This window comes from Brachyhypopomus gauderio, chromosome 5 (genome assembly GCF_052324685.1).
Source record: "Brachyhypopomus gauderio isolate BG-103 chromosome 5, BGAUD_0.2, whole genome shotgun sequence".
In the NCBI taxonomy this organism is placed as follows: domain Eukaryota; kingdom Metazoa; phylum Chordata; class Actinopteri; order Gymnotiformes; family Hypopomidae; genus Brachyhypopomus; species Brachyhypopomus gauderio.
Window position 1 is genome coordinate 12,584,431 of NC_135215.1, and position 13,225 is coordinate 12,597,655.

General features: G+C 47.8%; 1 protein-coding gene across 3 annotated transcripts in view; it reads right to left on the reverse strand.

Moving 5' to 3' along the window:
* Window positions 1-602: 602 nt before the first annotated feature.
* Window positions 603-13,225, reverse strand: part of pcgf3 (polycomb group ring finger 3) — a 43,480-nt gene continuing 30,857 nt past the window's right edge. For all 3 annotated transcript variants that reach the window (XM_077005772.1, XM_077005770.1, XM_077005771.1), the window contains 8 exons: window positions 12,615-12,732; window positions 11,783-11,879; window positions 9,661-9,716; window positions 9,294-9,404; window positions 5,792-5,880; window positions 3,145-3,282; window positions 1,665-1,745; window positions 603-1,072 (listed from right to left, as the gene is read on the reverse strand). In XM_077005772.1, the coding sequence (XP_076861887.1) occupies window positions 1,025-1,072; window positions 1,665-1,745; window positions 3,145-3,282; window positions 5,792-5,880; window positions 9,294-9,404; window positions 9,661-9,716; window positions 11,783-11,879; window positions 12,615-12,723 (729 nt within the window). In that variant the 5' untranslated portion in view covers window positions 12,724-12,732 and the 3' untranslated portion in view covers window positions 603-1,024. The remainder of the gene's footprint in view (window positions 1,073-1,664; window positions 1,746-3,144; window positions 3,283-5,791; window positions 5,881-9,293; window positions 9,405-9,660; window positions 9,717-11,782; window positions 11,880-12,614; window positions 12,733-13,225) is intronic.

Consider the following 13,225-nt stretch of genomic DNA (forward strand, 5'->3'; position numbering starts at 1 on the left):
ATTTAGACACCGAAACAACCCCTTCAATTATACATGTTTTTGTGTTTAGCGAAATAAAATGATGACCCTCCGGGAAGGGACCTATTTTGATATATAATCTGACTACGAAATTCTTTTGGGTTCTCTGTGTCCCTCTGTTGTCACACATCTGTAGACACACACACACAACCCTTCTAAACAGTCTCAGTATACCATTCAATCTTTCTCTGTGTCTGACTCTCCCTCCCTCTCTCACTCACACACACACACACACACACACACACACACACACACACACACACACACTCGCTTGCTCATACAATTCATCTACTCTTATTTCTCTTGCGTTGTTGTAACAATTTGTATGTACAATACTTGTAAATAGAACATAAATTACTACACAAAAATTTGTCTATTCACAATTCCACTTTCAGTGACTCAATAAGAGAAAAAAAATGCTCTGAGACGATTCACAACTCGTATGCGTTAGGAACAATGTCTATTGTCATATACTTATGCTTTCTGTGCTCCCAACACGGTGTTGAGCTGTTGAGACCTGAAAGAGAGTGGACAGTGAATAGCTCCTCCCCCTCCTCTTCACCCGCCCCCTGCCCCGCCCCCTACCTGCTTGCCCAAACCGAGCCGCCTCCCTGCCTGCCGTCGGGGGATGGAAGAGGACACCGTCGGTAGAAAATCGCTTCGTCTTCCGTTTGTTGTTTGTGTTGTTTATTTGTTGCTTGCGTGTAAACAGAGCACCATTAGTGTCTTAGGTCCGTGCCTTATTTCTGTACAAAAGTATAAATATATGTTTTCTCTCGGTTGTTCACATATCTAGGACGTAGCGGACGAACAGAGAGGGTAAAGCTCGGCTGTGTCGCTGAACCCCCCAGTGTAGCAGGAACTGAGGTGGTGTGCGTCGTCTGTGGGCTCGTGTGTGGGGCGAGCGGCCCTGGGGAGCGTGCTCGGTTTGGTGTGGTCAGTGATAGTCTCTGCTTAAACAGTTCTCGGCCCTGAACCACCGGGCCTAAACAACCGTCCTGTCCAGCTACAGCAGGTCCATTTTGGGTCTGTAATGCAGGAGGAGGGGGGATTTCTGGAACAGAGACAACACACCGGCACGCACGCACGCACACATACACACAAACACACACATGACTGGAAACAGCCAGTGGAAGGTGGGCAGACATTCTGAGTGGTGGCATTCTTCAGCTGTGTTTTTTGCAATTGCTCTTTAAAGGTTATGCATCTAATTACTTCTAGAGCCCATAAAAGGGCAAATGGGGAAAGGCAATATTTGCTGTGTGCACTAAACTCAGTGTCAGTCTTGCCTATGGACACTGCACACAGGACTGAGCACTGCTCCCAAGGACATGGAGAACGTAAGAATATAAGAAGGTTAGTTTAATATGCTCTTATGAATCCTAAAATCAAGCTTTTAGAATACTTAAGTGGCAATGAAGATTTCATCCAAGATCTAAGCAATTAATAACTCAAAAAAGCACGTAAATAATCAAAAAGGTCTGCAAAGGCTACATCTCGTGATCCGTTAACTCATCATCAGACCAGCGATGCCCACACACTCCAGAGCCTGCTGGTGATGCCACGTGAGGAGCAGCAGTGTGGACCTTTCATCTGGTGGTCAAGATCACATCGCATCTCAAAGCAGAACTTGAGCAGATATTTACCTTAAATCTCCATCTGGTCACCACAACAAACTTCAAGGTGTGGTCCTTCCCCAGGATCTCTTCATTGCATAAAATGTCCAGCTGCAAGCAGAGCACAGAGGTCACTGAACAGATGACCTGGTGCCACACGGGCTGTGGCACTCAACGGTGCTGACGTCTGGTTGCCTTTATTAATGCCCTCAAGAGTGGAGCACAATGACTGATGAATTATAAGGAAATGCATCACATCTGGTTTGTTTTCCTCACCACCAAATCTTACTAAAAACCAGTGAGGGGGGAGAAACAGGTATAAACTGGTTTTCTGGACACAGAAAGAGCCTGGAGCATGACTCCGAAACATCTGCAGTGTAGAATTTCTTTAGCATTGGAACGTGGCTTTAACCTGTGTTCAATAAACTGCTTCCACCAGGCATCGGGGGCTTTCACTTCTACGCTTTCGTGAGAATAAGCTCGAGAATAAACGCTTCCGTTCCCCTCTCAGGTCACTGAGCACTGATACTGCAGCGGTCTGTGTGCGTGTGTGTGTGTGCGTGTTTGTACATGTTTTATGGGTTTGAGAGTGTATGACCCAGGCCAGTGAGGAAATGCTAAGCAGCATCACAGCACCCCCTGCTGGCAGACAGGTGCATCCTGCACGAAGCAGATATTCTGGGCACCGACGCGCCTTACACCATCTTGGGGGTGGAAACCAGTGTCACGCTATCAATCAGCTCTGCTGAACAAACGGAAAGACCCTAAAAAGGCTCCTGGAACTTGGATTACGGCTTTCATTCACCATTGTTCTATTACCTTAATTTTTGCCACTGTACTGCAATGCAATTACCATAGAACTGCAGTGTCTTTTGTTCTTTTGTTTGGTAGGGAAATTGCAGTAGCCTGTGCTATTTTGGACTGGTGGGACTTCATTAAGCTTGGCAGCAACAATGTCTACACGCTCAATAGAGAAGAAAAGACGTCTGACGGTTATATTGTGTAAAGCAGGATTCAGATGGACGCGTGTGGCATGAGGCCCACCCACAGGGTTTCAAGGCAAAAAATGAGGCAAGAGAGATAATGGAACACCGGCCACGAATAGCTCCGCCCCAAACTCATGTAACCGTGGTAGCACGTTCCCCACAGGCGGCTCGATACATGACAGAACGCAAATCATATTACCAGAGCTTCTGGTGCTCTGAACACGAGTGGGAAAAGCTTGTGAGGGAGGCAGTTGTGTGTTAGAGCTCCGGCGGTCTGCAGAACTACTTACTACACTACCAAGACAGAGAAGGAAGACGGACATCAGCACAATCTGATGTTACTGCAGCAGGCAATACGTCAATAAGGTGACTTCAAAAGAGCGGCGTGGAATAGGGGCTTGTGGGAAGAGCCAGGAAGCCTGGTGTGGCACTTGGGGTGGGGTATGGTGCTGGGGCGGGGCGTGGAGATGGGGGGGCGGGGCGTGGTAGCTTCCCCGGCTGATCGGGGTCCTGGTGGGTCTCACCTCGTTAAAGGAGGTCAGGTTGAGCTTCTTGGCGATGAACTTCTTGAGGTGGAGGACGGTTGCCTGGGCCGAGCAGCGGATCCATTTCCGTTTGAGGCCGCGGAGTTTGCTGCTGTTGCACTCCAGACATATGCTCACCTGAGACGTGAGGGAGAGACAGGGACACGTTAGGGACACAGCCGAGATCACGGCGGGACGAGCGGACATGACCTAAGGAGCCTGAAGACTTGGATTTACAATTGGTGACTTATTTTAAAATGCGACTGAGAAATCTCAACCAAGATGCACCATCCCTTTTGTACGCCAAGCAGATATTATTGACCAGACCAAATAGCTACATCTGTGCAGCTCTTCAACTTGGTATTGCAACACACACTTCCCAAACATTCGAGGGTGGCCTGGGTGGTGGTTTGGGGTAGGGGGGTGTGGTTTGTTGTAGGAGGGGGTGGTACCTCGAGGGTGGGCTGGCCGGGCATCCCTACAGTCCAGTGCTGTCAGAGCCAGAAAGCACCAGCAGGCACCCGCACCATTGGAGTGGGAGAAAGTGAAATATGACTGTTCTCCCATTTGTACACGTGTGCCTGCGTGTGTGTGAGTGGTGTGTCCACGGGTGTGTGTGTGTGTGTGTGTGTGTGAGAGAGAATGGGTGTGTGTGAGTGGTGTCATTACTGGGTCATTACCGCACAGCCAGGCCAGTTATAATTGACACAAACAGTCACACAAATGACTAATGTAGTGCTCACTCAAGCCAATTAGACCTTCGGATCAAAGCAGCTGAGACTTGGCATTCATTTCCAACAGTGTGTAAAAAAAAATAAAAAAAAAAAAACAGAACAACAAAAACCAGCCTGGACTGGGTCACCTGTGCCAACCTACATCTAATCATTATAATGGGATAATACAGGAGGAATGAAGTGCACACACTGTACGAATGTCACACATATCAATCTATACACTGTGTGAGTCCCACATGCCTTCATATGAAAGAATGCTACATTACACATGCAAGCAGAGAGATATTTGAGAGCTAAAATTCTAAATGGCCCACATTTCTAATTTCATTTGACCAACCTCACAGTTTTAAACCTTCACATACCCACAAATCTTCATGGCAATAATAGTGAATTAACGTTGATGAAAGCTACAAGTTTGTATCTGCAAAAGTAGCTAGCCTGTAAGAAAGGAGATTTTTTCCACAAGTGAATCAATCGATTACATATTAATAATTAACATTGGCACTCACTGTTCAGTGCATAAAGAAGTGGTCGCGTTTCCACCATTCAGGCCGATTGCTCTGGGCCACATCAGTGAGTTCCTAGCAATACCTGACTAGGGTTGGCAGGCCAAGGTCGCAGCGCATACGGCTGACCTGCTGACCCCAGATCAGTCTTAAGCAGTCTGGCAACACAATGTCTAGTGGAAGTATGACTTTGTGCTGCATTATGAATGAGGCTGAAGTGGCCAGTGTAGCTTTATATATATATATAAAAAACACTCAGTTCACGTCTGCTGGGGGATTCACAGATGTCGACACACACACACACACACACACACACACACACACACACACACACACCATCTGATTCAACAAAATGGTGTTTTACCCTCTTAGTCCTCAAAATGCTGCTCCTCTGCTGTCTGGCAAATATTCAGGGCCAATTCAGTAACCTCTGAGTACAGAGCCCAAGAACATACATGTACACATATATCCTGAATATATATGGAAGGTGCAAACAAGCACATCATGCGCCCCCACCCAAACATGCACGCAGCCAAACACACCCCCACCCAAACACGCACGCAGCCAAACACACCCCCACCCAAACACGCACGCAGCCGCCACCAATACAGAAAACCAACATACTGCTGCCCACACTGCCGAGTCCATTTGCTATTTTTGCAGTCTAACAGCACTGCACTTTCCCCTGCAAACAGTGCACCGTTGACACACACATCACCTGCTTACGGTTCAGAAGGGGTCGGGTGCGGCAGCCAGAACAAACCTTCGCCCTCTGAGCAAAGCGATCTGACCCCAGCCAGCCCTTCACAGGGAGCGCATAACTCTCAGTCCACCGGTAACCTCCGGGGCAGAGGGCAGAACCTAAATTCTAGCCCCGTCACCCCCCGTTTCCAGTCCTGTGGAATTAACTACATCCAGCCACAGCGCAGCGGGTGGAGGTGAATACAAAGCAGCGCCCCACCCGAATCGGGCAGAGATACCGGGCTGCATCAGTCTCCTGACGCCCAGCGGCTGTGGAACGGCAAGGAAGAGTGTTTCTCTCTTATAGTGCTGTGTACAAATTCACGTGTGAAAGAAGACATCGATATTGCCTTGGTTACCTGGGGGGCAGGAGAAGGGGTATTGTAAACGCCTGCTGGGTACAGAGTTACTGGGGGGTCATTCATGCAGCCTACACTGAACTGACAACTGCTGTATCTTTTCTTTTCTACCGTACAGGGACATATATGAGAGAGAGAGAAAGAGAGATATATGAGAGAGAGAGAGAGAGAGAGAGAAAGAGAAAGAAAGGGAGATATATGAGAGAGAGAGAGAGAGAGAGAGAGAGAGAGAGAGAGAGAGAGAGAGAGGGGAGAAAGGGGGGTCATGTCCGAGTGCATGCATACGTGGGGGTCTCTCGACTCTTACCTGCTCATCACTGCGATGGTAGTCATTGTCCTCCTCTGGTTTCTCATCACCTCCCTCCTTATTTGAAGCATCCTCTGACTTCACGTCACCTGGTGTGGGGAACACAAACACTCGCAGGATGAGACACGGAGTGCATTTGTGTCCAATGACTGTGACCCTGCTCTGGCTCTCCTGCGGCAGACCTGTCCCAGGCCCGGTCCCAACCAGACCTGTCCCAGGCCCGGTCCCAACCAGACCTGTCCCAGGCCCGGTCCCAACCAGACTTGTCCCAGGCCCGGTCCCAACCAGACCTGTCCCAGGCCCGGTCCCAACCAGACTTGTCCCAGGCCCGGTCCCAACCAGACTTGTCCCAGGCCCGGTCCCAACCAGCCGTATGGTGCACTTCCTGTTCTGCGCTTTGCCAGCCTGTTTTACCGGGAGACACGAGCATGCGATCTGGCATGCAGGAGTCAAGCCCGAACCAAAGCGGCAATTGTGTGCAGAGATCGAGTTTTCGTAAACACATGAGGAAAATGGGGTGAAAGTGACCCAGGGACTGAATTCAGAGGGAGGCAGCAGACGGACTTTTATTAAACAGACCTAAAGTTCTTTAGCGTTGCTCAGCCTGAAACATACCCGTTATGATGTTTCAGGTGCATGTTTGGGATCCTTGCCTCCCTGCAATTCTAATCGATTCGCAAGCCTTTGATAAATGTTTTGATTCATCTATAATTCAGTGGAGCATTTTCATCCATTCATTATTCATTGCCTGCTAAGCCCTGAAACCTTACACTGAGCAAGTGCAGTAGGTGATGGGTATAAACAATAACGCTGACTCCAACTCTGACAGTTTGCTCATTAAAGAGACTGGGTGCTGGAACATTAATCAGCCAACCCCCCCACCCCCCCCCCCCCCCACAAGAAATAATGCAATTACGTCCAACTGATTCCCTGTAGTATTTGTGAGCCTTGTTTGTGAACATTCAATTTCCCTATTCAATGGGGACAGGCTCACGGGTGCCTGCCATTCTGTGGTGGAGGACAAAGCCAGGTTAATCCTCCGGAAGGGCGTCCTGGCTCTGGGGAACCGAGGCAGACAGGGCCAAACTCGTGCAGGGCACCATGCAGTGCAGAAGAGCAGAGACCAGGAGGGCACCACAGACAACAGGACGCCAACGTCACCATAGAAGTGGGAGGGACCGGTTTTACAAGAAGTCATGGAGGATGTCCAGGACGCTGAATTCAGCCCGAAACTCCCGTCTCGGTGCACTTGGTGAGTTCATACATGGGGCCTCCGACCCCCCCTGCTCAGCTGTAACCACTTTGAAAGGCTGTTCGAAACTCGGCGGCTGTGCCGCTGAGAGAGGAGAGACATTTCCTGTCCAATAAGCCTCTGGTGGCACGAAGACCGAAAGGCTTGTTCTGAACGGCTTTCGCCTTCAGGCTGAGCAGTCGTGGCGAGGACAGGCTAATCCTGCTCTTAAGATCAACCGGCTCTCTGCCCTGGTCATTAGCACGGTTACGGGAGTAGAAGCACACCAGTCAGTGCCCTTCACAAAGACATTTGGAGAGAAGCAGCTCAAGAGAGTCACAGGTATCATCTCAGCTTTGGCCCAAAAATACACATATATAAAAAATCATCTGTGTGACAACGACATGGCAGTTCAGCAAACACTGGACAAGATAGGCAAAAACGAGGTAGCATGCATGACCACACGAATAAATCCCACCATATAATCTCTCCCAAGAGACGAGTTAAGCGCTCAGACACAGAACAGTTGCTCACTCACACACACTACTGACCATGCTACTCAAAAATACAGGTGCCATGTGCATTCCAAAGTGCTCACAGCCCATTGTCAGGCAGCAAGGACACCACAGCAGATACATTACACATACAGAGACCTGCTCAAAAACAAACGGTAAAGCTCAAAATGGCCAATATGATGGTTTTAACAGCAAATTCCACCTTCAAAATAAAAAGAACCAATCGGCTTTTTGGTAAAGAAGCAACTACGGACTGCTAGTCCTGTTAAACGTGGTGTCTTGTTTGTCCCTCTCGGTGCAGAGGTGTGCACATGTGTAGAATACAAATCAACCTGGGAAACCTGTTGTGTTTTGAGAGCAAAACAGCCCAACTCTCGTTCCATCCTCTTCCACTTGTACCAGTGACGTGAAATATGTATATGAAGCTGTATTTCAGCTATCGGGTTTCGAGGACTCTTCAAAGATTTAGGAGCCTGAGCTTGCGGGACTTGAAATAACAGCCAGAGGTTTGCCGAGCATGGCATCACGTCATTAAAAGGAATTCTAGAGTTTTGCTTAAAGCAGCTCGTAAGGAGTAAGAGAGACATTGCTGCTTGTTTGCAGATGGGCTTCGGGACAGAACCAATATTTCAAGCGCAGCCAAACCCTCTGCTGAGGTTCATTGCTGAGGTTTCTGGGTAATCTGATGTGGTTGGTTGCATGCCCCATTTTGCCAGTTTTGGGAGATTAAGTGAAAGACCGCACAGACAAAGGCAAAGTTAGTAGTGGCTTACACAAGAGGAAAAGACTGACATTTCAGTGGGGCGATTTAGATAACATCATGTTCGGATCTCCCAAATTGCTTGTGGTCATTAAATAGTGGCGAGATCTACACACTGACATTTACAATGAAGGCCTTTCCAATTTTTAGTGCCCACAAGTAAATAATTCTAACTATGATGTTAAATACCACAATTCTCATCCTGATCCGCCATTGTATATTTCAGTGTTTCCCAAGGGACTTTATCATGGCTACGTTTTCAAGATTGCCTCCTTCTGTACCTCATGCCAACATAGCAGGATTGTGATTGGTCGCTTTGCGTGGCAGTCAAATGTTCTTTTCCTGCAGTAGTAGACAGTCTTTGATCGCATTAAGTGGAGAAAAGCACCAGACTCTCCCTAGAGAGTCTCCCTAGAGAGTCTGGCAACGCGTGACTATGGGTACCATTGCAGCATCCTGCCACAGTATTCAGGAAATCAAAGCTAGCAGCTGTCCAGCGGCTTAAAAATGCGCACGCCCTCGCAATCTGCCTTCTCTTCCTGTCCTCTGTCTTCTCTGAGCAGGTGTTGGTGGGGGGGGCAAACCTGTGGATCAGGGCAGTGCTTAAACAAGTCGTGCGGTGAAGTACAGCCCTGCCAAGCGTGCGGTGGTAGTGGGGACTAGGAGACCACTTTCACTTCCATTTGAGCCTTAATCACCAAAACTAGGCCTGCGTGCTGGGCGAGCAATGAAGACTGTGGGCTTAGCAGGCCTCTGGGTGACCATCCACAAAACCCATTAGCACCAACCAGAGCACACGTTCTGCAGACCAAAGGAGCCACGTTCTAATAGGGATAACTTACCTGGTAACACAACATGTGAGATGTCATGGATATGGCCCCTGAGAGAAGATTTCATTTCTATGAAATTGCAACTATTAATTTCTTTAGGTTATCTCTTATTCTTGCTCCAAACTGGATTATACCAACTAAGGGAGTGGGTGAGGGTGGAACGTACCATTACGTTGGGAGTCGAGGTGTGGCTTCATGTTGCACAGCTCTCCTTTGATGTCCCCAGGCACCTCCATGCCCAGCTTCTGATAGAAATCTCTCTGTTTTTTCAATTCCGCTACAAAGGAGAATATTTGGAAATGAACTTTGATATCTCAGTCTTGGCCATTCATGACATCTGCTTGTAGACATCTGGGTAATATCCATTAGAGATTTGAATGGGCACATAATGTCTTCAGCATGAAGATTATCTAGCACTCGTATATTTGTTAGAGGACATTCATGTAATTTAATCACATCACAGAACATGAACTTCAGTTCGAGGCAGTGAGCAGTCATGAACAAACAGTGTTCTGCGTATAAAAGTCACCAACCTTCTTGAAGTCCTGGCACCAATTTGTAGACGATGTCTTGCATTGTTCGGTCATGGCTGGGAGAAAGGAGGACAAATGTGACACAGACAACAAGAACCGAGAGAACATGCAGATGAGACATTAAAAGCAACAGGATGCTGATAAATTACGATCCAATTTATTCCGTGACATAAAACATGTATAAATAATGTAGTTCCAATTTAGGTGACAGCTCAGCTAATATGATGCTTTTTCACCTCAGGTGTCTCATGTACGTCAGTATAAGTACTTTGACCAAGGATTATGTGACTGAATTCAGAACTAAAGAGCTTCATGGGTTTCCACTGTCCCTGCTGGTCTGAGATCGCTGAATTGCAGCCGTTGAGCATGCGGCCACACGTTCCGCACCTCTGCCACCCGATACCAGGACGGGCCTCAGAGACCCAGTTGCCCTGCTGGAAAGCCTTCAGGCACCGGGTCCCTCTGGTTAGCAGTCAGAGCAATCTGCTAGTGCCATATCAACAGAACGGGAAGTCTGACAGCAGCCCTGATGCAGGGTTCCTGTCCAAATCGCTGCGTCTACAGACAGGAAGCTGTCGAATCCTGCATCAACACTCAGAGCGGTTCATGCACATGGATACTAATGAAACGCTGAGAGTGCGTAAACAACGCTCCTCAGAGAGGAACTTCTGCTGCTCCTGGGTAGGTTTTGATTATTAGCACACGCAAGAGCGAATAGCTGATCAGCTTCCCGGAGCTGCCTGCTGTGATCAGTGGTGCAGTGCCGTCCACTGCGAGCTCATCTGCCCCCCGCGGATGAAGGATGAGGGACAGACCGTGTCCCTGGTGGCCAGCCAGAGAGACCACCTGTTCCCCCTGCCTGCAACCCACAGGGGGAGATAGAGGCCCAATTAAACACTACTGTACTCCTGCTGTTGGGGGACAGGGAGGCCTGTGGACAAGGAGGTGCCTGGCATTTACAGACATGATCAACAAAGTGCGTGTCTGTGTGTTCACACTAATGTGTGTCTCTCTAATCAGACTCAATAAGCCGATGTAGGTTTAACCCGCAGCTATACAGTATTTGTCAGTTATCTAAGAGCACAGGTGCACAATACAGAAGGGTTAAAGCCTGGTCAGATTATTTATGTATGGTCCACGGAGACACTTCCCTCTGTGCAGCTGTCAGGCCTGTGTGCATGGAACCATGCAACATGCCCAGGGCAACACAGACTGCACAGTGAATGTTTAATGTGTATGCAAAGTGCTTTTTACCAGCACACGAAGGAAACCAAAGTGCAGTTTAATGGCAATTATGAAACAACTGGCAACCGACCCAAAAAAGCAGAGTCATTAATCAGATAGTAATGCACAAAAGCCCCCAGCATATGTAGATTAGCGGCTCTGCCAGAGACGACCGTGGCAGTGCGTTTAAGCGGCCGGTACAACAGAGCACACAAAAACCAGCGATCCGCAAAGCTGTTGATGTGTGGCAGATTCTGCAAAGGATCAAATCACGCCGCAAAATGGACATCCCAGCTCGGTAGGGGTTTCTCACAAAGGATAAAGCCAAGCACCCATGACTCTGAGAGGAACCAGTGGTAGTGCTGGCTTGAACAGAAACATGCTAGAGGCCCACTGCATACTTGCACTTACTGTGCTGCAGAGACCAGTGGAAAACTATGCTGGCTCACATGAGAAATGAGAGAGAGAGAGAGAGAGAGAGAGAGAGAGAGAGAGAGAGAGAGAGAGAGAGAGAGAGAGAGAGAGAGAGAGAGAGAGAGAGAGAGAGAGTGAGAGAGAGAGAGAGAGAGAGAGAGAGAGAGAGAGAGAGGAGGAAGAGATGGAGGGAGTGAAGGAGAAGGAGGGAGAAGTGAAAAGAAAGAGAGAGAGGAATAGGAGAGCAGAGAGAGAGGTGCAGAGGAGAAAGAATGAGGACTACATCCCACCGCTTTAATCGGTATGCAGGCGTTTGGTCTGTGCTTTACAGACATGTTTTGTGACATGCATCATTCACTCGAGTCAGAGCAGATGCTCCTGCCAGGGTGTTGTGAATATGAAGCACACCATGTGCACAACTATGGTGTGTGCGTGTGTGTGCGCGTGCGGAGGGTCTCGTCGTGCTACTGTGGTGGGAGCTCACCCGATGTACTGCAGTGGGTGACTCTGGTGAATGACGATCCTACACGTGGGACACGTGTTATTCTCCTCCAAGTACTTCACTAAACAGCTCCTGCAGACTACACGCACAGACAGCAAACGGGGGAGAGCGTTGGCACAACACAGCCTCATGCATCAATTACATAACAGGCTAGAGTACTGACACGTATGAAACCATCACACTGGAGTTAAGGGTGTAAGAATGCTGTTTGGAGTCTCTGTATCGACGGATAACTTTGACATTGCCATTATTCAGCAAAATAAGAGGGCTGACATAAAGCAACATTCTGCTGTTTCCTTTAACAAGGGACGCCTCGCTGATACTCGGTCATGTTCTACTGGTACAAGCAATGAGTGGTGCAAGGCTGCCCTCTACTGTTCAATGTTAGTAGTACTGCTGTGAAGCAGCAGAAGAAAAGTATGGGAAAAGTGACTCGTAAGTACAAAATTTATTCTATAAAATCACAGGAACCCCTTTGGTATAATAAAATTAGGTAACAAAATATACTAGTGAAATGTTAAATAAATATAATGAAATTGATCCACACAATTTATATTTTACACAATGTTAAATATACAGCTAAAAACTGCACTGTGCACTAAACACAGCTATATAAATTGCAGGCTGACTGAAAAACTGTGTGTTTAGGGTTAGGTTTTGTGTAGGTTTGTGACGTGTATGTGTGTGTGTGTGTGTGTGTGTGCTCATGGGTATATAAGCATGCGGTGACTCTGTGTGTGTGTGTGTGTGTGTGTGTGTGTGTACTCACAGGTGTGTAAGCACTTAGTGACTGTGTGTGTGTGTGTCTACTCACAGGTGTGTAAGCACTCGGTGACTGTGGTGGCGTCGATCAGGTACCCCTCACACAAGCGACATGTAATGTGGGCATTGATGTCCCACAGTTTGATCTTTCGTGTAAGCATCTCGGGGTTCTGAGTCAAGAGCAGTAAAACAAAACACATGAGACAAACCAGCAATAAAGACTCTTCAGAAAAAAATCCTATTCCTTTCACTGATGAATTAGGTCATCCTGAAAGGAAGTTCTCACAGCTGGACTTTGAAGTGATGTAAGGTAAAAAGACATTTATAGCATTTATGCCTTCAGTCGGTGTTCAGCATTACTGAATTCTGGGCAAGTCCCCCTGCAGCAGTGAGATGGTGGTGTGTGTCACACACACTGCTGCACCAATTGGCACTGGAGCCAAAGACTGGAGGAAATAACCCGGGATTAAGCACACGGGCATGTCTCAATATGCCAGAAAATATCATCTGCTTTTCTGCCTTCCAGCTAAACAAAAACATCTAACTATTGTGTTGTTGATGAGGAAATACACTGCTTCATTCTTCTAAGAGTTTCAACACGAGTTCAAAATGTGTTTTTTCAAAACTCTTTTGGTTTCAAACATTTCTGTCCAGAACATGAGG